We start from the raw sequence: 27925 nt of genomic DNA on the forward strand, positions 1-27925 counted from the left end.
AATTTTTCCTTTTTCCATTTCAAACACCATAATTAGTTAAGGCCTTTTCATTGTAGTTGCCCTGAAAAATTAAAAAAGTACACCAGCTTTGCCTGAAAAACTTTATTGAAGACACGGCTGAATGTGAAAATTGCCTTTGCTTTTGAAATTTATTCTGCTTTTCAACTGGCTGCAAACTACCACGTTTTCTTATATTTTCTCATGCTGTCGATAAATGAGTTTTTTAAATTGAAATTGCTGGAACTCAAATAAGGAGAAATAATATGTAAAAATATCGTACAGATATGTAAGTTTCTGAACCGTCTCTATTTGACAATACGGGAGAATAAGGACACGGAAAAAAGACGAAGCTATCCACAGCAAAAAAGAAAATAATAATTTTTCAAAAAAAAAATCTTATTTGAGCCATGATTTCAATGAGGCTTTTTCAGGAAGACTTCGCGCTTCTGATTTTTTTTTTTTTTTATTCTTAGCAACTAAGCGGATTTGAAAATTGTTTCCACTCAACCAATTTTGCCTAAGAAAGCTATAATAAAGAAAGGTCAGTACTTGGAATTCTGATTTTTTTTTCTTTTCTTTTGTTGTCCTGTTGCCTTGCATTGTCTTGCTTTGCCTGCTTGGTCTCCGAACTTATTTAAGAAAACGCTCTAGTATGTTACTTTAAAAATCTAACCCAAAATACTACTCGAACCTTGTTAGAAACTATATAGGATTAATCAAAATATAGCTCATGCTTGTATACAAAATATTTTGTTGCTAAACTCCAATTCAGCTCAGGTTCGTTTTGATGGAAATTGGCATTAGGGCATTGTCAATAGTCCTTATGGAATTTACTTGTTATGGCACTTGGTATTAACCAAGTGACATATAGCAATCGCCAATTCTGTCGCTCTGTCTGTCGGTCCCGGTTTTGCTACTTTAGGCACTTCTAGGTAAGCTGGGACGATGAAATTTGGCAAGTGTATCAGGGACCGAATCAAATTAAATTAGAAATAGTCGTTTTCCCGATTTGACCTTCTGGGAGGAGTGAGGGGCTGGTTAATTCGCAAAAAGTAGAAACAATGAAGTATTTTTAACTTATGAGCGGGTGATTGGATCTTAATGAAATTTGATGTTTTGAATGATATTGTCTCTCAGAGCTCTTATTTTAAATCCCGACTGGATCTGATGACATTGGGGGGAGTTGGAGGGGGAAACCTTAAGTCCCGGTTTTGCTACTTTAGGTACTTCCAGGTAAGCTAGGACGATGAAATTTGGCAAGCGTATCAGGGACTGGACCAGATTAAATTAGAAATAGTCGTTTTCCCCATTTGACCATCTTGGGGGGAGGAGTGGTGGGCCGGTCAATTCGGAAAAAAACAGAAAAAATGAAGTATTTTTAACTTATGAGCGGGTGATTGGATTTTGTGTCTCAAATTATGTGTCTTTTGGAATGATATTGTGTCTCAGAGCTCTTATTTTAAATCCCGACTGGATCTGATGACATTGCGGGGAGTTGGAGGAGGGAAACCTAAAATCTTGGAAAACACTTAAAGTTGAGGGATCGGGATGAAACTTGATGGGAAAAATAAGCGAAAGTCCCAGATACATGATTGACATAATCGGAGATGATTCGCTCTCTTTGGGGTAGTTGGGGGGGAGTAATTCTTAAAAATTAGAAAAAATGTGGTATTTTCAACTTACGAACGGGTGATCGGATCTCAATGAAATTTGATGTTTAAAAGGATATCGTGTCTTAGAGCTCTTATTTTAAATCCCGACCGGATCTGGTGGCGGGGGCGGGGAGTTGGGAGGGGGAAACCTAAAACTTGGAAAACACTTAGAGTGGAGGGATCGGGATGAAACATGGTGGGAAAAATAAACACAAGTCCTAGATAGATAATTGACATAAACGGAACGGATCCGCTCTCTTTGGGATAATTGGGGGGGGGGGGTATTTCTGAAAAATTAAAAAAATAGATATTTTTAACTTACGAACGTGTGATCGGATCTCAATGAAATTTGATATTTAGAAGGATATCGTAGTTCAGAGCTCTTATTTAACCGGATCTGATGACATTGGGGGGGAGTTGGGAGGGGGAAACCTAAAACTTGGAACACAGAGTGGAGGGATCGGGATGAAACTTGGTGGGGAAAAAACACGAGTCCCAGATACATGATTGACATAACCAGAACAGATCCGCTCTCTTTGGGGTAGTTGGGAGGGGGGGTTAATTCTGAAAAATTAGAAAAAATGAGGTATTTTTAACTTACGAACGGGTGATTGGATCTCCATGAAATTTGATATTTAGAAGGATATCGTGTCTCAAACCTCTTATTTTAAATCCTGACCGGATCTGGTGACTTTGGGGGAAGTTTGGGGTGGGGAAACCTAAAATGATGGAAAACGCTTAGATTGGAGGGATTGGGTTGAAACTTGGTTGGAAAAATAAGCAGAAGTCTTGCATACGTGATATACATAATTGGAAAGGATCCGCTCTATTGGGGGGAGGGGGTAATTCTGAAAAATAAGAAAAAATGACGCATTTTAACTTACGAAAGAGTGATCGGATCTTCATGAAACTTCATATTTAGAAGGACCTCGTAACTCAGATATCTTATTTTAAATCTCAACCGGATCAAGCGTAACTGGGGGGGCAGTTGGGGGGACCGGAAATCTTAGAAAATACTTAAAGCGGTGAGATCAGGATGAAACTGGATGGGAAGAATAGAAACCTGTCTAAGATACGTGACTGACATAACTGGACCGGATCTGCTCTCTTTGGTGGAATTGGGGGGGGGGGGGGTAATTTTGAAAATTGAGGTATTTGTAATTTACGAAAGGGTGACCAGATCTTATTGAAATTTGATATTTAGAAAGATCTTGTGCTTTTAAGTTCTAATTTCAAATTCCGACCAGAACCTGTGACGTTCGGGGGAGTTGGAGGGGGAAACCGGAATTCTTGGAAAACATGAAAATTGGGGTATTTTTATCTTACGAATAGATGCTCGGATCGTAATGAAATTTGATTTTTAGAAGGAATTCATGTCTCAGAGCTCTTATTTCAAATCCCGACAAGATCTTTTGGCATTGGGGGGAGTTGGAGGGGGAAATCTTGGAAAAACACTTGGAGTGGAGGAATCGGGATGAAGCTTGGTGGATAGAATAAACAAATGTCCTTGATACGTGATTGACAGAATCGTACTGGATTTGCTCTCTTTAGGGGAGTTGGGGGGAGGGGTTCAGTGATTTGGTGAGTTCAGTGCTTCTGGACGTGCTAGGGCGATGAAAATTGGTAGGCGTGTCAGGGAGCTGCACAATTTGACTTGATAAAGTCGTTTTCCCAGATTCGACCATCTGCGGGGCAAAAGGGAGAGGAAAAATTAGAAAAAATTAGGTATTTATAACTTACGAGTCGGTGATCGGATCTTAATGAATTTTGATATTTAGAAGGACTTTGTGACTCAGAGCTCTTATTTTAAATCTTGACCGGCATTAAGCCACTTATTTTCCTTTTTAAATCAATCTATTGATTCATGGAATTTTGTTAGAGCTCATACCATATGATCTCTTGGCTCTTAGTTCTTCTCGCCGTGTCACAAGAGCCATATGAGCTCTTAGCTCTTGTTTTTATATGGTAGTTTGTGATAATTTTACGATTGGAGTACTGTTTGGTTTTATTTCTACTCATTTTTGGCTTTATAAAGTTCTTTGCTTTTCTTTGAAAACTTCTGGCCAAAACTACAAAATTTCACATTTTTTCAAATTTGAGTTAGGAACTTATAAAAGACTTCTCAGATATGGTGAATTTGATGGTGTTAATTTGGAATCAAGATTTCCTTACTTTTAAGGGGTGTTTTCTCCTTTTTTGGAAAATCGGGCAAGTTTCCTCACGTTCGTCGCTTTTGATGGGTAACATCAAAGTTAATGAATCTTATATTTTTGAAATCAGCATAATAAACCAAATCTTTTCGTATGTCTATTAATATCGAAAATCGATTTTTTTTTAGTTTCTGTTACTATTGAGCCATGCCGCTCCATACTTACACCTCTTTACAACAAACTGCCATCACATAAACAAAGAATTAGTTCTAATGGAGATGTGAAGGAAGGGAAGGGGTAGAAATTTATGTATAATCCCTAGCCCCGTAACCACTATTTTTGTTTTGTTGGGTATTCATTTTCTTTGGTGTGGGGGGGGGGGGGGGTTGGGTAAAGGAATTTTTAAATATGTGTTAAAAATGTGAAATTGTTATCTGGTCTATTGTATTTCTGGTCTACGCTGTTATTATGAAAGTAAAGAGCGACATGAAATCGCAAAATGGGCAAATTTATTCCGTGTAAGAGGGGGATTTTCCCTACCTCATATACACCTCAACCTCATGCTCGCTAAAACTTTGGAGTGTGCTCATTAGATCAGAACTTGAGAGTTTAAGTCCTCTTTTTAAAGGTATTTTAGCCCAGCCAGCCACATGGGGTGGTGTTTTCTGAGGGGGATTTCATGCAGAGAAAATGGGAATTTTTGTGTGCTGGGGGGGGGTTGAATTTGGTATTTTTCAGTGGGGTTAAATACCTAGAACCACATTTGATACCAAAAATTGTTATATATTTAATGCTTTAAAAATCAGAATTTGGCTCTGTATGTTGAACTAAGTAACAAAAATGTGGAATTTTACATTTCTTCCAGGAAGAAAGATATTAGATGTGTCTTGACTTTGCTTTTTAATAAGGTAGTAATGATAGCACTATTGTCCAAGGAAAATGATTTTTCGTATATCACAAATGCGTGTGTGTTTGCTTGTTTTCTTTACGAAATAATTTTAAAAATAATATTTCCTAAATCAGTCAGCAAATATGGTGAGCCACTCGGTAATATCCATCACCCCATGTTTAAACATCTTGGCTAATAATGACTATGCTTAGTACCAGACCAGCTACTATTGCCAGATGGGCTTGTTTCCTATCATGTGGGTTTGTTTTAGCCATCAGGGTCGGGTTGAATTTTGGAGTGGGCTTGTGATTGGAAAGAGAGCTTTTTTAAACGGGCTTATTTTGACTTAAAGTTAGGAGCCATATGAGAATTCTAAATAACCGTGGCTTTAATGCATGGAACTCTATTCTGCATTGCTTTCTGTTTAGGGTATTTATTTCTGCATGGCTCTGCGCTTAGAATGCAAGCTGATAAGTGCTAATTTAAGGGAATATAATTGTCAAGTTTCTTATTTCAATTTTTGCAAAGAATTTTATTGCTGCTCGTATTAAGGCAAGAGTCACTCAGACAATCTGTCATGGCTTTATCTCAAATTAGCCGTGGCTTCATGGCAGCTTGATTGTAATTCAAAAATGAAGTGTTAACTAAAAAAAAAAATTTAAATTAATATAGGTAAAAAAAAATTCAAAAAAATAAGAGATAGAGGTAGGTAATTCAAAATATTTCCCATTGAGAATTGTTGCTACGCCTATTGGTCATTAGCTTGTTTAGGAACAATCCTCAAAGACTCCTCTCAGTTATGGATAATTATCCTACGTTATCTTGATTTCTGTGGGGACATCTCCTTTTCGTTAATTAGTCGGGTGGGCATTGATTCTGTTGATTTTACCAATTAGCAATGCGATAGTGCAATAATCATTTTCTATGATGATTATTGTTAAGAGCAAGCTCTGTAACCGCCTAAATGTATTGACATTTTTCGACCAAACCTGTTGGAGACGGAAATGTATTTGCCCTCTTATCCCTTTCGCCAAACATAATATTTGGAGTTCTTTTGCCCTTTCAAATTACTTCATAAAAATTTTTCAATTTGGTCCCTATAGTCATTCGCAAGATAATAAATATGCAGTATTTTAACAACATGGATGAATATATTGTCTTTTTATAAGCTTCATAACTTTACTACAAATAGATAAGCATTTTTTCGCGGGCTGATAGTCTGAAGACTTTGATTCAGATCTTTTCTTTTACACGAAAAGCTTTTCCGAATGCTAACCAATGGTCTGCTTTGCAAAGGTACCAATCTTATAGTACTTTTGCTCTTTATGTTGAGCTTTATGTTAAGCATTAGGCCTGCAACACTTGCTATGATGCAAATGGCGCATATTTACCGTCTAACTTGGGCCTTATGGGAATTCGTTGCCAGTCTTCCTTCTCCTTATTATATTTTTCTATCCTGAGTGGGCGGGGCTTGTTTTGTAAACTTCGGGGCCTTTTTCTATAGCTACCATCTGGCAACACTGCAAGCTCTTGGGGAGTAATTGCTCTGATTTGTTAGTCCCGGCATGTTATCTCTGTGCACTTTCATCATAGTACAACTCATGTACAGTTGCCACTGATTTCATATATTCAAATATGAAATCGTACTCTGCAATCATAACTCCAAAAGAGGAAAACCGAACTAAAATAAATTAAAATGTAAAAAATGTATTATCAGATGTTGATATCAATACAGAGTATTTGTATTCATATCATTTCAAAACAAGTTTAATATTTATTTAAATTTGAGGTTTTTGTTAGAACATGTACAAGAGAGAAAGAAAGAAAGAGAGAGGGAGCATACATTTATTTTTCATTGCGTTATCCTCAGAAGTGCTGGCCAGCATCGTATATGCTGGGTGGCCATTTATGGCCTTAGTTTACGGCATTATGTTCTACTGACCTGAGTTTTCTTGATAATAGTTTGTTTTCTTTTTCTTTTAGGTTTAGCAATGTTAAGTGGAGGAGCTTCAATTGTCGTCTACCACCATCAACGTATTCCCCTTATAAGACGGATAGTTGAGCGGCTGAACAGATTAGGGGTAATATTTATTATACTACAAATGTTTTCTTTTGTTTATTTTTTACATTTTTTATATTTAGGGTGAGACTAGCTGACATTCCACGTGTTGCTGCGGTGCGCAGTGCCACAGCAACGTGTGGCAGGGGTAAGCTAGTGTAAGAATATACTGTTTGTACCTCTGTTAATCTACTGTACTTCTCTATTTCTGTTCTCAGAAAAATCTACTGTGGTTTTTGTTTAAGAGAAGATTGTAGTTCAAACTGCGAGATTAAAATAAGTGTTCATTCGAGTCTTTCCGAAATCTTTCCGTAAGCTGTAGTGGTTCATTGGTTCCGAATCGATTTTGGGCCAAGGAGGTTCTAATCTGCATTTATTATGTCCTTGTGATAGTTACTAAAAAACAACAACAAGTTTTGTTAGGTGACAGTAAGGAGCGACATTATATCTTAAATCAAAAATAAATTATTGTGTATATGAAAGGCAGTATCCCCTCAGCCCACTCTTTATGCTAAAACTTGCTATTGTTTTAAAAAAGTAGAGTTCTGAGGAAGAGTCAAAACTTTTGTGTAAAGAGCAGAAATTTTAGAATATGTTTCCGCTTCTTTTTGAGAATAAGGCAAATTGTCCCAGGCTCTGAACTTTTGATGGGTAAGACTAAACTTCATGAAACCTATATATTCAAAATCAACATAAAAATACAACCTTTGTGACGTATGAATTGGTATCAAAATTCTGTTTTTTAGAGTTTCGATTACTAATGAGTCGGTTCGCTCCTTACTACAGTTCGTTACTACGAATTGTTTGAAATTTTTATATTCAAAATTGTACTAGTATTCACCTGAAGGAAGCTTAAAATTAATTCGAAAAAATTAGAAAAAAATGAGGGATTTGTAACCTACGAACATTAATCAGATCTTAATGAAATTTGGTATTCAGAAGGATCTTGTGCTTTAGAGCTTTACTTAAATCCCGACCAGATCTATTGAAATTAAAAAAAGATGGAAGTTGACATTGGTACTCTGACTGACAAAAAATAAAGATAATGACGCAAGTAGAAAGAGCTATGAAAATATTTTCTCTGCGGAAAAAGAAACCATTGAGGCCGAAAGCCGTCGTGACGCAAGATTGTCATCTGCAAATGATGTATGTCATCTGCAAATGCAAATGCTATGATGAACAAAAACTGTGTGATAAAATGTACTGTAGGAATTATATCAGTTGAAGTTAGTCTAATGCTAGTTCTGAAAATGTCAGGTGTGAAAATACAACTTCAGCTGGGAATACCCAAAGATGAGATACTTCTAGTTTTTAGGGAACGACGACAAAATACCAGATTCTAATTGCTGAGATTTTTTTTTTATCGAAATAACATATCTTTATTACCTTTATTAGGGTGGAATTTCAGGAAATATCGAGAGATGTGTTGAATCAAATCAAAAGATTTGATTGTGCATTCAGTTTACTTAGCTAATGAAATGATTATTAACTGTTTGAATAACGCTTAATATTCTGTAGATACGTTTTCTACTGCATTCTAATTATAATCAAAATTTACAGTATGATCAAGTAATATTGAACGTGGCAAGACAGATTTGGGAGGAGGTGATAATTGGCACAGGCAACGATTTATTGGCCCAGTTGGTGCCAATCCCCAGGTATTTTTTTTATAACTATTCTTATTATCTTCTTACTACTTATACCAGTTTCTGAGTATCCATTATACTGCTAATGCTTATTAACGATCATCCCTTTACCGCTACTACTAGTTTAATTTCTATTTTATCGTTTAATTGAAGCAGGTGTATTTCCTTTTTTGTATTATCCGCTTATGCAAAAACCCAAAAAGAAGGCAAATGAACATTGTTATTTAATACTTTGTGTTTGCTGCTAAGACTAAGAGCGTTTTCACACTACTTAAATAGCCAAGTAAAGCGATAAATGTCTCTTCTGGAAACAGTTTTTTTTTTATTAACGTGAGTTTCCCAGGAGTGTGTTTGTCTCAGGGGCAAGTGTTTGTGGTTCTGTACCCCTAAAGTGATGTACTTTAGTTACAATATATCTAAATATGAGTTTTTAATTTTGCAAAGGCTCTTCTTGTCGTTTCGAATAATTTTTCAATTAAAATTTACTGCCTGAAATGTTCTTATCAATTCTTATCAATTCAGTGAGTGTAATGATTGCCAATTAAAAAAATCATGCATACCATCTGATGACTTGTGCTAGGTTTAGTGGCCTAAGAAGTGCTCGAAGATGCACACCTGGTTGTGGACAGTAGAGACCCTTTAATTGGGTGTCTACAAAGAAAGAAAATCGGCACTTATTGACAAGCTCGCACCCTGATGGGGGTTAAGGGATTTGAACCCCTACCGAATCGTTTGTCTGACTTATAAAAATGGAAGAAAAATGAACAAAAAACAAGTTTTGATTCTTTTGAAAAGTTTTTGTAACTCCTCGACAGAAGGATTTTCTAGTAGAATTTTCTGTGGCAAATTTTACGCAAAAATTGGGGAGGGATTTTCTGTCAAGATTTGAAAAATAAGCAAATATTGAATATATAAAACAAAGTTTCAAACTTAAGACAAACCGAAGCCATTTAAATCTGAATAGGGCTGTCCCTTCCTCAACCCTTGCTTTTTAAGCTAAAGTTTTCTTTTTTCCTGTCTCAGTCCTTTAAGAATGATCTCTGGAAAACATGTGGCGCAGAGTTTGAAGTATTTTCTTAACGAATTTTTAGACTTCAGAGTGAAGATTGAGGATTGGGTCACCCTGCTAAATTTCGAAATAACTTCGGGTCATCTGAAATTTTCGCTTGCTCTTTGCTTTCAGTTGAAAAAACTCTGTCAAAAAAAATTCTTCAGTCGGTTATTCATTAAAACCAACCGGTTACTAACTCCAAATTATAAGGCAAAGGATTGTGGGTTTCTTATGCACAATACCTGAGCTGTTAATAGACCCCCAATATTATGTTATCAAACAATATTAACAGTATTGATTCAGAGTTCAAAGTGTCAACATCTATATCGGATACTGCTTGGACATTATTAATCCATTAAGTTTTATGTGAAGAAACAACAAAATTTCGCAATAGAGATTATAGTAACGTATAATCCCTACTTATACTTACTGACCTACATATTAAAGATATTGCACTGCATATTAAAGATATAGTCACTATAAGAATTATAGTGACTAGGATGATTATTTTCAATTGTGAAGTGAGAGCCGGTAGCATGGTAATTAAGCAATGACAGACCCTATCTTTGTTTGTCTGGTGTTGAACTCTTTGCAGCGGGATGTGGCGAAAGATAAGGACTCAATCTTTCAAATTGGTGCAAAATGTTTTGCAGCAATTTGACTTATACCTACTGACCTACCTATTAAAGATATTGCACTGTCAATTATTAATTCGGTAGGTTTTTTATCTTAAGATTTATATCATGTTGCAATAAGAATTTTAGTGACTAGGACGATTATTTTCGATTGTGAAGTATATTTTCTTCTGTGTATAATTGCATCTATAAAAATCAACAGTAGATGGAACTAAAAAGATTCTTATAAAGGGGGGGGGGGTCAAATCCTTCAAACCGAATTCTTGTTCTCATTTTTTCCCATGATTTTTTAGGGTATTTTGGGTATTGCATAATCCGCGACTTCAACGAATTTACGGCACGTCTTTTTCATTTCTCTTTTTCGAAACACGATATTTGCTGTTATTTCCTACGTGACCCCATCACTTAAAATAGTGATTTGCCTAGACTTCTTTTTGGAGTGCGCTGTGAATTTGACAACTAAACAGTATAGATCTTCGGCCAGGGCCAAAAATAAAATGCGCTTTGCAATATCAGAACCTTTTCCGTATTTGGGAGAATCCTTCTAATTTTTATCCCCTAAATCTTTGTCTATGAATATTTAAACCTATACTTTCTTCTGTGTATAATTGCTTTTCTTTTACACTGTATATACACAGTGTAATCTACAAATAGATTAGAATTTTTTCGCGGGCTGATAGTCTGAAGACTTGGACCAAAAAAATTGGAGGGCAATTCTGACATAGCCATTTTGTTCACCGTAGTCGAAAAACCTAATAACTATATGTCTAATAACTAATGTCTTTGGGGGCAACTTCCTCCCCCACAGTCCCCGTGGGAGGGACTGTACAAACTTTGACCTGTGTTTACATATAGCAATGATTACTGGGAAGTGTACAGACATTTTCAGGGGGACTTTTTTGGTTGGGGGGGGGGGGCTACGTGGGAGGATCTTTCCATGGAGTGAACCCCCTCACATACGTAATAAAAAAATACGAATATAGAAGTCTGTTACGTAAGTTAATTCGTAAGTTACGTATATTTTTTACTAATGAAAACGTTCGTAAAAAATTAAAAGTTCTAGTTGCCTTTTTAAGTAATCAAAAAATTGGAGGGCAGCTAGACCTCCTCCCTCGCTCCTTTTTGTCTCGAAATTTTCCGATTAAAACTATGAGAAAGCCATTTAGCCAAAAAGAATTAATATGCAAGTTTCGTTGCAATTATTTATGTTCGGAGAGCCAAAATCAAAACGTGCATTAATTAAAAAACGTTCAGAAATTAAATAAAAAAAACAAGTTTTTTAACTGCAAGTAAAGAGCTACATTAAAACTTAAAACGAACATATATTATTCTGTATATAAAAGAAGTAGATTCCTCCTCAACGCCTTGCTCTTTACGCTAAAGTTTTTTAATTGTTTTAAAAACTGGAGTTGTGAGAAAGAGTCAAAGTTTAGCGTAAAGAGCCAGGCGCTGAGGAGGGTCAACCCTTTTTATATACAGAATAATTTCGGTTCGTTTTAAGTTATAATGTAGCTCCTTACCTGCAGTTAAAAAAAACTTGTTTTTTTTTTGATTTAATGCCATCCTAGAAGGATTTGTTTTTTCGGGACCATTCAAAAAAAAGAAAAAGAAAAGAAAGCACAACTAAAAAAAACTTCTTTCTTTTTAGGTTCTCAATCTTTCTCCACAGTCAATAACAGATTATCATTAACGATGTTGCTTATCCTATGGGACCGACAGTAATAGAGCTACCAGATCATAAGATGCTTTAAGAAGATTATTTAACAGAAACATGCCTTGGGAAGTCTACACTTTGTGGAATTTTAATTTTTATAAGAATTTCGAAATAATATGTCATTAATATAGAATTTTCATGGCTACGTTAAAATTATGAAGTGAAAAAAGGGTTATAATATCTCAAGTAGCATATCTTATAGTCACTGCACACAATGGTTAACGCAATATAATTCATTTTTGACCATCAGAGTCAACACAGTAGCGAAAATATGGGAATTTTAATGCTGCTTCGTCTTAGCTGTACTAATCTATCTTGCTCCGTGTAAGATTTACGCTTTATTTTGAACAATGCAGTGAAATCCTAACCTAACATGAACTATAAATGCGCTGCCTGGGAAACGTGTAGTGTTGCAGCAACCTTTGTTTGATTTCATTCAGAAAAGTGTTTTGGGAGTAATTTTGGTTTTGTTTCCGACGTAATACCTTAAATTAGGTTGTTTTTTTTTTTCAAGACGACACTGCCTTTCTATGACTAACAAATAAACGTTCAAACGAGGATAAGTATATTTATAAGACAGTGAAAACATATACAAAAGTCTGGTTATTTCGACTATATATGCAGCAATCGTCATCAGATATATTAAAGATTTACGGCATTACAAACATTCATCTTCTCAATGGAATTTCTCCTCAATCACTAATCACTTAAAACAAAGGTAATTACCTATAGTTTCAGCACCAATAATTGGACTGAAATTGACTGGCTAAGAAACTAAGAAATTACGATGCTAATTAGATACCTCCTTCCTATTTATTCTTCACAGATTCTAAAATAATACGTGTCTTATTCCATTGTAATTCCTAAAATTATTATTGAAATTACTTAATAGCATAAATATCATGCTATCTTTTTGTTCTAATTCACATTTTCTAACGGGTAGATATATACTTCATTATTATTATTATTTAAGAATTAACGACGCTTCTTGACTACTAAGGTCCCTGCATCAGCCCTGCAGTGAATTCCTGCAGCGTGATTCGATCTCTGGGTTCCGTACTATAAAGCTAAGGTCAAATCAACTCCGCCACCACAGGACAGATATATACTTTAGTAAAGCATACGTTAAATATTCGAAAAAAGTAAGGAAGAAGGGGGAGAGTTGTCAACCCCTATCACATTTAGGGTAATATCTGTCTGTTTTCGCTCTTTACTTTTAGGCGATTTTTTGTTATGTAATTACTCTGAAAATCCTCAAAAGATTGGCCAAACAATATGCAAAATAAATTTGACACACACACACCAGCCACGTCCCACAAAATATGACAATGTGGCAACAAAAATTAAAAGAAATGTACAGGCTAAATACATTCTTATAGAATTATTATAAACTAGAAAATTTGAAAAATGTCACCCCAACATGTTGGAAGATGGAAAACATTTAATATACATTATTAGGACCAATGATGAAAATTACTGCTACTATATTCCAGCAAACCAATTTTTTTGAAGTACTGATATGAAATTATATAAGATCTAAGATACGTCTAAGCCAATGACAAAATATTACAGTAGACCAAAACAGTTAGTTTACCTTCATTGAAAGTTAAGCCTTAAAAGTTTTCGAGTTGAGCTCAGACTGTTGAAGACATTGTACCAAAGGATCTCATCCTTTTATATTATTCCTATGATTTTATCAAACCATAACTTTATTTTAAAAACAACAGAAATTGTCAATAACAATTCCTTAAATCAGAACAGCTAAATAACATTTCACCCCTAATAAATACTGCTTGTAAAATCCTTGACGCCGAGCAATAGAAATAAATCCTGAATAATAAAAAAAATCCAGAAAACTGAGAAGAGAAATAAATAATTCATTGCAATGTTCAAACTCCTATAGAGTACAGCCAAATGTTACCTTGAGTTGTTAATAGCCATCGTTGTTGACAAAACCTGGAAGGGGTATGTGATCCTGGAAACTAAATCCTAGAAATAAGAACATATGGCAATACTCCAAGGGACAAAATATAATTTTCGTTATTATATAATCATACAAACAAGTAAATACACAGCAATTCAAATGCTTTCAAAATTACGCTATCCAGTAAAATGTTCAGTGTGTCCATAATGGGTATTACTCAGTTTAGCTGCATTGATGGAACGACTCACGAAATCTTCTCAGCAATAAAGTGCATAGGAATCGTGAGGTACGACTAAAATGATTCCACTTAAGGTCAAAATTCTTCAGCGGTGGTTAGTCGTAAATTTAGCATAGTCGAAACAGTGCGTACACATATCTGGAAAAATACATCCACCGGGTAAATATTTTCTGACGCCATTTTTATGAAACAAGGGGTGAAACTACCTAGATGAACGACAAAAACGTAAGAATTACGCTAACGGTTTACCTTTACAATGTTACGTAGCTAAGCTTTCAGACCAAATTATTGTCCCTTCAGACCAAGACCGTGTCCGAAATCTTATTTCACAAAGAATGCTGCATCTGGATGCAGGGTTAATTCTGAATACTCAGTCCGAAAACTGTTTTCGTCATTTGTTCTTTGAAGCTCAAATCCCTACTCAACAGCAACTCAGTAGTAGGGGAAGAAACAGAAATCAACTATCAGATTGAAAATAGCTTCCATGTAGCTCCTAATCACTTTGCTACTACTAAAAATTAAAGTACTGGACATTCTTTTGCTCTGTCTGATGGAGGAGCAATTTTTTTTCTTGCAGATAATGCATGCATAATTGTCAAGACTTTGATTTTGGATAGCTCAGGTCAGACACTGGGTATATCTAGCATTTACTATAGTCTTTGGTAGGCCTATGTCTAACAATAAGTAAGGCCCATGACTTTCTTATGATGGCGATCAAGATCAAAGGTCATCACTAGATTCAAGGATCGAATTTTCTCTGGCCTTTGAAATCTAGTGGTCATGCAAATTGGGTGATCATTAGATTTGTAACATAGTGTATATGCACTGCTGCACTAAATATATCTCTAGAGAAAATAAAATGTCAATGTCTCCAGAACCATCTAGACCATATCTAGTAGGCTAATAGAACTGAGATTTTCCATTACAAAGCTGCTGCTAAGAATCAGAAACACAAAGAATTGAGATTAGAAGGCAGTTGTGTTTATAGGCCTTGATTATTTAGACCAAATAGATTTGTCCTATATTTTACCACTTTTAGCTGAATTCTTTTGTTTTGCATTTGCTTTGCTAAAAAGTTGTCTTAAAAAGTTCCAAGTTTAGAGAATTATGTTAGTACTTTTCTTGCTGATCAGAACAATTGTCTACAAATCCTTCTGTTTAAAGTATTTTAGAGAGATTATAAAGTGCACCATGGGCGCATTGCAGTCTCAAATGAGCTTGTGGAAAACAAATAGAACATATAATTGTTCTAATTTGTATTATTTCAAGACCAGAATATCACAAAACTAAGCTTTCATATTGCTTATTGTATCTTAAGTAAATACAATTCCTGATGGAGTTTTGTTGATACCTGTCTTAAATTTAATTTGTCTAAATAAAATGCATATTGTTTATGGGCAGCAACTATGACTTGAGTTTTTTAAAATATTTTCTTTTTTTAAACAATTGTTGTTCTGTGGTCACATTTGTGTTCCTTCCTAAGTGGCTGGCTCTCTAGCTTGAGAATCCTTTGTCCAAAGGGCATAGGTTTAATTCCTGGTATTACTAGATTATTTGGTTTGGGACAGGGATCAGTGATGTGACTCTGATAGCTCGGCTAGAATTGGCCCAACTTTAAAAAGTTACCTAAAGAAATGTGGGGACAGTAAGCAGGAAGGGCATGCAAAAGCACAGGATGGCTGGCCCCTAGCTTCCTATTGCACTTCCTGGCTAAAGGATCACCTTGTCCTTTACTGTGCTTCTGACTTAGCCATATAAGCTTTCTTTTAAACTTATTAAACATAAATACAAATTAAGAAACGGCAGTAGGGTAGTTGTTCCTTTCCAATGAATTGTTGATGTATAGACAAAAGTGTGGGTCATGAGAGATGGCTGGTGAAGGTTTTGCAAGGTTTAAGAATTTAGGCAATTGCTCAGGTTGGCAACTGAGCACAAAAGTAAAATTTTGTGAATGGATTTTCTTTGTGACTGTTATGCTTATGTAATGTCAAGTATTTTATAGTTAATCTTTATTGTTTTATTTTAATCGCAATGGCCCTAGGACTTTAGTATAATTAAACCAACTTACATACATCCCTTTTCTTCAAACAGACAGGAGTTCTATGTTCCCTAGCTTCAATAAATTTATATGCAATTTTGAGACCAAGGGTTACAAAGTAGGTCAAAACTTGCAAATGGAACTGTGGTGCAACTAATTAATTTGTAAGGAATGTATATCAAGTTAAAGAATTAAAAAAAAATCATTTGGAATTCAAACAAGACAAATAAATAAATAGAAGTATCCCTTTACAATCATTTAATGAATTGTCACAAATGTAGGTCACTATTAAGATTGAAATGAACAAAGCTTCAATTATGAATCTGTTTTCTTTCAACAGACTGAAGGGGCAAACCTCCAAGCTTTGATAAATTCAATCTCACTTTTGGGCTCTTTTCAATGGGAACTTTCTTTGGATTTTTTTTTTACCAACTAAAAACAGTAGGGAAAGCATCAGGTATAAGGGACTTAAGAGACTTGACAACATTTAGAAAAAGCTACATGCAACATGATCTAAATAAGGATTCTATTGTAGATTATCAAAGAGAAGCCTACATATATCCCAAATAAAGTAAATGCATATTACAAAGAACAAGAACAGGTTCATAGTATACCATTGAAGTGGTAAAGAAACAAGAAAATTGCAAAAGTTGAGATTATAAGATTAACAAGAAACTATGAAAATTGAAGTACAGTACTAGCCTCCTTCCAACAGGACAAATAAGGGGATTCACACCCCAAGGCTCTGACTACTTTCAACTACACCTTTAGGAGCAAAAAAAAAAAAATTAAATACATTTTTTCACATATGTCAAATATGACAGTTGACTCAGGAGTTTAGGATCAGGGATTCAACACTCTGTGGTGCCACAAATGGAAGGACCTTTGCTGTCATAAGCATTGTTAATACTAGCACACACCCATACTCAAATATAACATTCTGTAAAGTCATAAACATCTTAAACAGCAAAAATAAAAGACTTTTTTTTATTTTTGATAAATATTATTTGAAAAAGGACACTACAAGGCAAATATCAGGCTCATCAGCATGCTAAATTTGATGTGACAATGATAAAATTTGTTAAATCTTTTCTGGGATCAAACGTGTTAACTATAGATAACACAGACATTGCAATTTCTATTTCTCCATCAATCTGTTTGATTGAGATTCTGAGACTATGACCCTAGGTCAAAAACTTTGCTCAATCCAAATTTATAAGGTTTCAAAGATATGCCAATACATTTCCTTAATTTTGAAGAAAAAAAAGTGATATGGCTCAGAATTCTACTCATAACAGGAATTGGATTTTCAGAGCTAAAGGCAGAGAAAAAGCAACTGGTAACTAAAACATAAGATAAAATGTTGTTTTGTCAAAATTTCAATTTTGACAAACCTGTTAAACTTGTCAAACCTGTCAGATTGGCGACTTTTATGGCTCTCTAGAGGGAAAAGGAGTGGAGGTGGGTACTCTAGAATTCCTTCCTTTAGCCTTTAGAACCGCCCCTGAAAGTTTCATTTTCCTAACCTTACCCCTTTCTGAGATAACAAGAAGTCACTCAACTAGAATATTAACAATCACTTTATTAAACAACTATCAAAAAACTGCTGATCAGCTATTACTCTGCTTAGAGATAATCGTTTAGCAGGGCATGAGAAATTTTGTATTTTCTCTTTGTTTGAAACAGCTTAATTTTTTTGCTTAAGAATAACAGAACAAGAAGTCAATGATCATTGTATTTAGCAGTTATCATACAATTAAAGCTCTATGATCACTGAGCAAGGTGAAGATCTACATCCTTAATAATAATCATCTAAAAGCTGCTGATCACAAATAATTTTTTTTTAACTGAGATATTCTTAGCCACTTACACTGGAAGTCTTTTGTCACACATTTTTGGAATTTGAAATCTCTCTGGAAACAGATCTTTCTTCCTTATGCTCTGGTTTTCCTTATGCTTTAGATATGGATCGCCACTATCTTTCTTTAGTTTCTTCTAAAAAACCTCAGATAAATGCTGCAATTTCGTAGAATTTTTTCGTGGGGTTTTTGACGTCATAACCCTGCGATAATTACAGATGAAATTCTAGTCCGGACTGAGAATTCTTCGAAGAATTCCAGACGGATGCGAAATTAATTCTGCATACTTGAGATTTCGGACACGCAAATTATCTAGAAACTCCGTAAAGAAATCTTTTCTTCTTTTTCATGTCATTACTTTCGTCACTGGGCAGTTAGTTTAAAATTTTCAACATGACAGATAATAATAGACAGATGCCAACTATCCTAGATAGAGGATTGTCTAGAGCTATTCTATATCCTTTTGAATATGCCAAAATTTTAATTCAGGTAGACTCCTATAGGCCAGGCTATTTTGTCTGCAGTTTGTTCCTCTGGAATAAGCTAGTATAAGAAAAAATGGTAAAATTCTGGTTTATTGACTTTAAGTTCTCTCAGAAAGGGGTTAGGCTAGGAAAATGAAACTCAGGGGTGGGTCTATAGGCTAAATTATGTCCCAGGAAGGTATTTTGAAGTACCTACCTCTACTCCTTCCCTCTCTAGAGGGTCTTAACCTTTGATGACCTTTAAAAATATGTGTGTTTATAAGTGAAACCTTGTAAAATAGACCTTCTGCTTGAATGAAGTACAACAAAATTGTTTTCAGCTTCACAACTTTGCTCAATCTAAATTTACAAGATTTTAAAGATATTCAAATACAGTTCCTAAATTTTGAAAAAAAAGGTAAAATTCTAGTTAATTGACTTCTTGCTATCTTGGAAATGGTTTGGGTTAGGAAAATGATTCTTTCAGGGATGGGTCTACAGGCTGAAGTATATCCTGGGAAGGTGTTTTGCAGTAGGCTACCTATCTCCACTCCTTCTCACTCTAGAGCGCCCTGATCTTTGATGACCTTTAAAATTATGTGTGTTATAAAAGTGAAACCTTGCAAAATAAATTGGGTCTACAGGCTGAAGTATGTCCTGGGAAGGTATTTTGCAGTAGGCTACCTATCTCCACTCCTCACTCTAGAGCGCCCTGATCTTTGATGACCTTTAAAATTATGTGTGTTATAAAAGTGAAACCTTGCAAAATAAATTTTCTGCTTAATTAAAGTTCAGCAAAATTGTTTTCAGCTTCATAACTTTGCTCAATCCCATTTTATAAGGTTTTAAAGAGATGCAAATACATTTTCTAAATTTTGAAAAAAAAAAACATTGATGTGGCTCAAAATTCCATTCAAATATCAGGAATTGCATTTTCAGAAGTAAAGACAGAGAAAAAGCAACTAGTAACTGAAAATTAAGGTAAAATATTGTTTTGTAAAAATTTCAATAGGTATAGACCTGTCATGTAGGCAAATTTCATGGCTCTCTAGAGGGAGAAGGAGTGGAGGTGGGTACTTTAAAACTCCTTCCCGGGACATACTTTAGCCTGTAGACCTATCCCTAAAAGTTTCATTTTCCTAACCTAAACCCTTTCCAAGATAGTAAGAAGTCAATTAACTAGAATTTTACCAAAAAAAAAACATTGATATGGCTCAGAATTCTAGGCCTACTCAAATAACAGGAATTGCATTTTCAGAACTAAAGGCAAAGAAAAAGCAACTGGTAACTGAATTAATGTAAAATGAATTAAACTGGTAACTGAATTAAGGTAAATTGTTGTTTTGTCAAAATTTTTGTAAAATTCTAGTTAATCGACTTCTTGCCATCTCAGAAAGGGTTTAAGTTAGGAAATGAAACTTTCAGGGATGAATCTACAGACTTAAGTGTGTCCTGGGAAGGTATTTTGAAGTACCTACATCTACTCCTTCTTCCTCTAAAGGGTCCTAACCTTTGATGACCTTTAAAAATGTGTGTGTTTTATAAGTGAAACTCTGCAAAATAGATTTTCTGCTTAATTGAAGTACAACAAAATTGGTTTCAGTTTCATAACTTTGCTCAATTCCATTTTAAAGGTTTTAAAGATATGCAAATACATTTCCTAAATTAAAAAAAAAAAAAAAAAAACTCTGATATGGCTCAAAATTCAACTCAAATAACAGGAATTGCATTTTCAGAACTAAAGGCTTAGAAAAAGCAACTAGTAACTGAAAATTAAGGTAAAATGTTGTTTTGACAAAATTTCAATTTTTTAGACCTGTCATGTAGGCAAGTTTCAGGGCCCTCTTGAGGGAGAAGGAGTGGAGGTGGATACTTTAAAGTACCTTCCCAAGACATACTTTAGCCTGTATACCCATCCCTGAAAGTTTCATTTTCCTAACCTAAACCCTTTCCAAGATAGCAAGAAGTCAATTAACTAGAATTTCACCAAAATTTCAATAGGTAACAACCTGTCATGTAGACAAATTTCAGGGCCCTCTAGAGGGAGAAGGAGTGGAGGTGGGTGCTTCAAAATACCTTCCCTGGACATACTTTAGCCTTTAGATCCATCCCTGAAAGTTTTGTTTTCCTAACCTAACCCCTTTTTGAGATAGTCAAAAGTTAATAAACTAGAATTTTACCAAAAAAATCCATCTCTGACTAGCACTCCAACCACAGAAATAGCTTATCACATCCAAACTTATTTCTATAATATAGTACTTCTAAAAAAACCCAATTTTAGAGCACACTATAGTCATAATTGAGTGTGTTATCCTGAACCCTAAAAATTCACATGTTTTATGTGTATGTCTGTTTGACATAAAAAGCTCTACAGAGCCATGTTAACAAAGAACCAAAAAAAAAGAAAACAGAATACACAAGTAATTAAAATAATCAATTAAAGAATTAAAAAACATGTAATAGTGGTAAATATATCACAGTTTGTATAATTGACTTACCAATAATGTGAACATACCATTTGATGCTTTTTTATGTTCTTTACAAATGTAATAATTGATTCTATTGGAAATTCAAACTTAAGTACTTTTTGACCTAACTATACATAATTTTGGCACTGAGAAAACTCAAGACCAATAACTTGTACTTTAATTGAAAATTTGTCATTTTTATAAGCTCAAAAAGTGCATAAATTTGCAATAGAATATATTATTATATTTGTAAAGAACTTAAAAAAGGCATCAATGGTGGTATGTTCACTTTATTGGTAAGTCAATTATATGAACTATGAAATATTTATGGTAATAGCTTAGCTTACTAACTAAAAGAGAAAAGGTAATATAAACATAATCATCAAAGAACACCCTCCCATTGGGTCATGCCCATTCTTACATACTACACCAGATTCCTAGTACTCAAAACACCCATTCTTCAAGAATTTGTGCACTAACAACTTTTGAAAAATTGGCATTATTCTCTTAATTTTTTTTTTTTGGGGGGGGGGCGTGGCTGTATTCTATTTTGGTATTCTCTCAACTACTGCCTTGTGACATTAATCTCCACAGCTTTTCTTTGTGATAAGAAATTATTTCTCCTTAATAACTCCTCTGATATGGCCCAATAAGTTTGAATTTTAGGTCCTATTTTTCTTTAGGTCATTAAATCTGTCCTTCCAAACTTCAATTAGTAAAGAAAGTTTCTTCATTTGGCCATTTTGAGAGATTTTACTAGCTGCTTTATAAAGTCCCATGGCTTAATTTTCAAATTTATTATACCTAAGAATCAGAAAAATGGAACAGCAGTAGCAGTCTTGCACAGCCCAATGTTTTATCCCAGTTTTTGAGAAAATACTGAATGTAGACATGGCTTGAATGTTTTGTGGTTGAATACTTGTGAAGGAAATTTAGGACTAATAGATTTCAAATTTTGTGCTCTTTCTGAATGTCATGGTTGTAGCCTGAATGTCTGCTCAACTTTTTCAAATAGTCTTACTATGTTCCTCTAGGAACACCCATGGCACTTACAAAGGATCTAACTGACAACTTGCTGACTGAGATAGATATAATGCTGCTTTTATTACTTGTAGATCTGAGCAATCCTTCTTTCTTTTCTCCTTGGTTGTACTTTTAACCACTTTTTGCTATTGAAATTAATCAGAAAAAAAAATTACTTTCAGTTCACTTGCCAATCTGAGAAGGTTGAATAACACCAAAATTAGTCAAGTCTTGGGTTCTGAGCTTACTTGCAACCTTAAATTATGCTGCTTACTCAATATTTATAAGCATGCCCCATGCTCAAATCCCTTGCTATGCTCAAACCTACCCTAGATATTGTGGCCAAAAATGGGGATTCCTAATCTCTCAGGATGAAAAAAAAAATGCCAATAGCACACCAGTAAAAGCGGCCTATTACTGTAAAAATTACCTTAAATCACAGCTTGGAGGGAAATAAGGACTTTCAGTCATGTTGAATCACTCCTTTTGATGACAGTTGCATACATGGTTTATTAGATTCTGATGCATCCCAGTCAAATCTCCATGGTTTGTCACTCCATTCAGCATCCAGACAGCATTTGAATACATCTGTTGATTCAGCAGAAAAAGTGTTCTCCTTGAGGTTGTTCCAGAGGTTCATAATCTAGTTCAAGAAGAAGCTGTATCTTACTCCAGTCCTTGCATGAAGTTTGTGGATTTGTTTTGGGTGTCCTCCTGTTATGTGGGATGGGTCAATCTCCAGGAGCTCATTTTCTTGATTGGTAGAGAGGAGTTTGTGCACCTGGATCATGTCCCCACATTTCTGTCTGTAGACTAAAGAGTCTACAAGATGGTTTAAGAGTCTGCATAAAGAGGTTGAGTTCACTCAGCCATTCACTGTAGGGCTTGTTTTCCATACCAGCAATCAGCTTAGTGGCCCTTTGTTGGATATGCTCAAGAACTACCTTGTCCTTTTTGAATCAAGGGGTGGCTAGGATGGTCCCCACCTCCAGACACAATCTTACCAGTCCTTTGTAGAGCTTGGTGATTACATGTCTACTTCTGCTGGTAATGCTGTGTTTAATGATGCCTAGGGCTCTGCTGGCATTGGCTGAGATCTTCTGTGAGTGGGAGCTGAATTTCAACTGGGAGTCTACAACAACTCCAAGGTCTCTCTCCTCCTGAACATGCTCTAGTATATGGTGACTCCCAGGGTTTTGGGTTATAAGGTGCTGTTGTGTCCAAAGTGTATGACCTTGTATTTTTAGCGTTGAATTCCAGCAACCATCATTTGACCCAGGAGGACGTGTGGTTGAGATCAGTTTAGAGGGCAGAAGGGTGTTGGGTGGACCTATGAGTTTTGAATTGTCTGCATAAAGAGTGTTTTTTTACTGGTGAGAAGGGCTAGCTCATTTACATAATACTGAACAGGATAGGGCCCAGGACACTGCTCTGGGGGACCCTGCTGTTGACTTTGACTTCATCAGAGAGTGCATGACTATTTGGTCCTGTGGTTACATTCACTTGCTGTGTTCTGTCCCTCAGAAAATCCTTGATCCAACTGACCACTTTTGGACTAAGAGACAGGGTGTGTAGCCTGCAAATGAGGTAGTGGTGTCAAACTTTGTCAAAAGCTTTGGGTAGATCCAGCTGGATTATATCCACTGGTACTCCTTTCTCTAGTAGGTCAGTTACAAAACTGTAAGACTCAAGAAGGTTTGTATCCAACCTTCCAGTTAAATAGTTTTGCCAGGGGCACTGATAAAGCAGGACTTAGTTCCTTCAGCCGTTGTGGACTCAGACCATCATGTCCATTCAACTTGTTGGCATCAATCTTCTTAAGCTGTTTGGTTACTTCTTTGAGTGTAACATTGGGAAGGGAGTGTGAGCCTGTTCTGCTGGTGGGAGGGTTGATTAGGGGTCATCCTTAGAAAGCATTGAGGCAAACTGCTGATTCAGAAGGTCAGCTTTTTTGGAGGCACAGGAAGAGACTGAGCTGTTATTTTCAAGGTCTGGTACTGAATGTCTGCCTGGTTTAAACAGGGAGATATGTTTCTAGAATAACTTGGGGCTATCCTTGACATTTTTGGCCAGGTGTTCTTTGTGTTTGGCAATTTTGTACTTTTTGTCTACTGTTGTCATTTTTTGTTTCACAAGCTTCTCCCAAATTTTTTTTTTCTTCCTATTGCATAGTTTCTTGATTTTTTGGGGGAGGAAAGGTAGAGTTTTTGGTTTCTTTTTCCATGTCATGCCGGTATGTTTGGCTTGGCTGTCTAGTAGGGTATTTTTTAGGGTTAGCCATGAAGCCTCCACATCATCTGAGATCAGAGTTTCTAGATTTGCATCTATCAGCTCTTACATAGTCATTTTGTAGTTAGTAAAGGATTGCTTAGTATATTTTGATGGTTTGGAGTTGAGCTGTATAGATTAGAGGACTGGCATGTGGTCACTTGACCCAGTTGGACTGAGAGTCTGTGTCCTGATCACCTTTTCTGGGTCCTTAGTCATGATTAGTTCAAGTGTTGAAGGATTTTGTCCCAGACACGTTCTTGTGGGCATGGTTACTGTTTGGTACAGAAAATTATCAGCAACGACTTGAACAATTGGGTTTTGTTCTAGCCTTGACCTGGTCATACCTTGGCCATCTCTCCAGAACAAGCTTGGGAAGTTGAAGTCCCCTGTCATGAGAAAAGTTGCCTTAGGAAAGTTGTATAGTATGAATTGTGTCATTTCAGCAATTCTTTTTTCAGAGGACAGCTGGCATGGACTACTGGGGCTCCTGTAAATTAAATTTAGGCCAAACATTTTGTTAGGTAGGGACAGGGATACCCAAGCAACTTCAACCAAAAGTAAGTAAGAATTTGGGACAGAAATTTCTCTTACCTGGAGTTTCTTGAATGCCAGAATAGCAACTCCTCTTCTGCAGTTTGGATTGGACAGATTGCTGAAGATGTTGTATCCATTGGGGCAAATTGAGTCTTCTGTCAGTTGAAATCAGGAATTTGTAGGGCAAATTTCTGTCAGAGCTGTAATATCTATCTGACTAAGTTTGAGCACTGTTACCAGTTCTGGCATCTTGTCTGTGATAACATCAACGTTTGCTGTCACAATGTTTACAAGTTTTTGGGTGTGTCTGGGCAACTTTTGGTTATGCACACTATCATTCTCACTTACAGTTGAAGTAGGTGAATTACAACTAAGGTACACAGAGCTGCTATTGAGGGACAATGTAGAGGGGCATAGGGACATAACTGTTAATTCACTATTTTTTACTTTCACACTAGTTTACTGTCACATTGTTATTATTACTCAAACATAAACTATTTACAGGGGGGCTGAGATGGTAGGAGGTAGTGGCTATTTTTCCATGCTCAAGCAGCTTGTTATCAGAATTGCTTGTGTTTGCCTATTTTTTTTGTGATTTTTCCTTTTATAATCACTAGCTCTTTTTGTCAGTCTCTTCATCTCCTCCAACAGGGTTTTTCTGGCATTGCAATCTTCTTTGGAGCTGTTGCCATAGAATCGATTTGTGCAGGTAGGATGCATCCAGGATAAGCTTCTTTTCAGTAAAGTTGGCCACTGTGAATAAGACTGGTGGGTGTTGCAGTGGTTGCCCAGCTGTTGGGGGCTGAGGCTGGTAGTCTCTTCACAGTGAAAGCTTTGGTTACTATTTTGTAGGTATCCTGGAAATATTTGGCAAGGAAGTCTTTGTCACTTGCTTGGATTGGAATCCTGTATCTGATAATGTTAGTTTGCATTGCTGCCTGTCTTGCTTGCTTCTGACTGTGCGGTGTATGTGTTCATCTAGTCCATCTGGCACAAGCCCTGTCACTTCTGCAGTCATTGCCAAGTCAACAATCGCCTCTACCTTGCTAACATTGCATTTTGTGGCAAGTTCCTCGTGAATCTCTTTGAGGCCCTTGTTGACAATTGAAGTTATGCTAGCAACGTCTTCATGTATTTCTGTTTTGAAAGATTCAGTAGTTTTGGTTAGGCTGTTGGCATTGTGGACAGGTTTCTTTAAGATGCACTGAGGGCAGGTCCATTCACATATCATATTGCAATTCATTTTCCCTAGCAGGACGTACTGTTCATTGCTTAATCCTAGGCACTCAATACAGAACCAGTTGGGACAACTGTCACAATTGATGGCTTGTGAATTCTTGTCCATGCTTTTGTTTGCATCCGGGGCACTTATCCTGTCCTTTTACAGGGCTTTCATGTTGTCTCTTTTTTTGGTGCCATTTTGACTGGTGGATTTCTCTTACACGTGGCAACACTGGCACTTGAGGTATTTTCACTTTTAGTAAAGCAGCCCCCTCTTCACCACATTCAATGTCCAACAATAACAAGCAAGAGAAATTGTCCAAATTTAGGAAATTATTCACAGGTGAGGGTTATATTGTTATGTAAATTAAGTTTTCACAGTAATTTCTTTTCCAGTGATGTATGTTCAAAAAGTGTCTGGGTTCTTTATTATTCTTTGCATCCACCATTTTTTACATCACTATCAGGAAATTATTCTGAGATGAGGGTTATATTGTTTTGTAAATTCAACTATTTTCACTTTACATCCACCATTTTTTACATCACTATCATCACTAATGATGATCACTATCTTGGTACATCCAAAAAGACAGGCAGGTAATAAGAGAATATAATTTGAGTTTATGCTATCAAGTATTTCTAGTATACCCTAGTGTTACAGACAAAACTTGAACAAAATTCATGGTTTTACTTCTACTGCTACTAACAACTCACCACTACACCAAAGCACCTGAGGCCAGCACAGCTACACACTCTCCTCAATCCCAATCTATTCAAAGCTTTCCTCTTTTCCTCTTTACATCCTCCCATGAAGTTCCAATTTCCCTTAAATCTTCTTTATAACATCCTCATATCCCAACTACAGACAACCTGCTTTCCATTTAGCCCTAGATGGTTGGCCAACAAGAACAATCTTTCATTTCCAGAATGTGTCCTGGCCAAGTCAATGTTTCTCTCATTATAGCTCTAGAAAGTGGGATTGAACTGTATTTTTTACTGTCTACTGTTTGAAACATGGTCAGTCAGCTGGCTACCCAGAACAATCCATTGGCAATTTCTGTGGAAAACATCTTGCAAATTTTCATCAAATTTTTGGAGTGCTTGTGCTTCAGAACCATATTTGATTACCGTCATCTCTGTAGCTTCCAACATTCTAATCTTGGTTTGCAAATTTATCTTCCTAACTTTTCAAACTTTTTTCAACTTCAAATAAACTCAAATAAACTTCAAATAAACTACCAAGGGAAGTGAAGCTGTTCACCTTATCAATCTTTTTACTACCCATTTTCACCTTTTCATCTTATCATATTTCTAGCCTTAGTGACCTAGTCTTATTAACATTAATTTTTAAACCTATTCTAGCACACTAAACTTACAAATTGATTTAAATTGTTTTCACTTTGTTTTTGTTTGTCTAAGATGTTTTCAATATGAATGAAGGAGAAGTAACCCAGCCCCCTTGCAATCTAATTACTGTGCAAGTTTCTGGTGCCCTTTTTAAGAGTAACAAGAGATTGGAGGCCAGCAGCCCTTTTCTGAAGCCAATTCATTTTCCAAACACATCCAGTCAAAATTGAGACATCCATTTTGTTCAGCATAGTAAAATGGTTCAGCAACTATGTCTTTAGGGGTATTAGGCATGTCAACCTCCTTGGCCCATTATGCTTTAAAATTTTTGGGGATGCTACTATTATTACTTCTGCTCTTACAATTCAAATAACTAAAAAGAATATAAGAGTATTCAGGTTGTCAAAGAGCATAGAACCATAAAATGAATTTTTATTGAAGAAACCTTAAAGATATACCATGTTTTTTTTAATGAAATAGACTATGTCAATAAAAACGAACAGAAGTTAATTTAAGAAAACCTTTTCCCCAAGACAAGTTTTTCCAAGAAAAGTAAAGAGCTCCATTAAGCCAATAATGAGCAAAAATAAAGCAAATGTTTTTCCTAGCATAAAACTACCACAAATCACTATGAATAAATAAATGAAACTCAAAACAAACAGAAATTGTCACTTTACTGATAATAAAATACATTTGAAATGTTTTCACCTTTCTTACTTCCATGAATAAAAAATTATCAAAA

At 35.7% G+C, this 27925-nt stretch overlaps 2 protein-coding genes across 4 annotated transcripts in view; both read left to right on the forward strand.

Annotated features, from left to right (window-relative positions):
- The window catches only part of LOC136042064 (uncharacterized), a 66368-nt gene extending 54445 nt beyond the window's left edge, over nucleotides 1-11923 (forward strand). For both annotated transcript variants that reach the window (XM_065726936.1, XM_065726937.1), the window contains exons 3-5: nucleotides 6675-6772; nucleotides 8311-8408; nucleotides 11731-11923. In XM_065726936.1, coding sequence (XP_065583008.1) covers nucleotides 6675-6772; nucleotides 8311-8408; nucleotides 11731-11758 — 224 coding nt within the window. In that variant the 3' untranslated portion in view covers nucleotides 11759-11923. The remainder of the gene's footprint in view (nucleotides 1-6674; nucleotides 6773-8310; nucleotides 8409-11730) is intronic.
- A 6297-nt stretch (nucleotides 11924-18220) lies between these two features.
- Nucleotides 18221-27925, forward strand: part of LOC136042058 (mitochondrial carrier homolog 2-like) — a 57117-nt gene continuing 47412 nt past the window's right edge. For both annotated transcript variants that reach the window (XM_065726922.1, XM_065726923.1), the window contains exon 1: nucleotides 18221-18344. In XM_065726922.1, coding sequence (XP_065582994.1) covers nucleotides 18249-18344 — 96 coding nt within the window. In that variant the 5' untranslated portion in view covers nucleotides 18221-18248. The remainder of the gene's footprint in view (nucleotides 18345-27925) is intronic.

The sequence above is a fragment of the Artemia franciscana genome, unplaced genomic scaffold, assembly GCF_032884065.1.
Source record: "Artemia franciscana unplaced genomic scaffold, ASM3288406v1 PGA_scaffold_58, whole genome shotgun sequence".
Classification (NCBI taxonomy): domain Eukaryota; kingdom Metazoa; phylum Arthropoda; class Branchiopoda; order Anostraca; family Artemiidae; genus Artemia; species Artemia franciscana.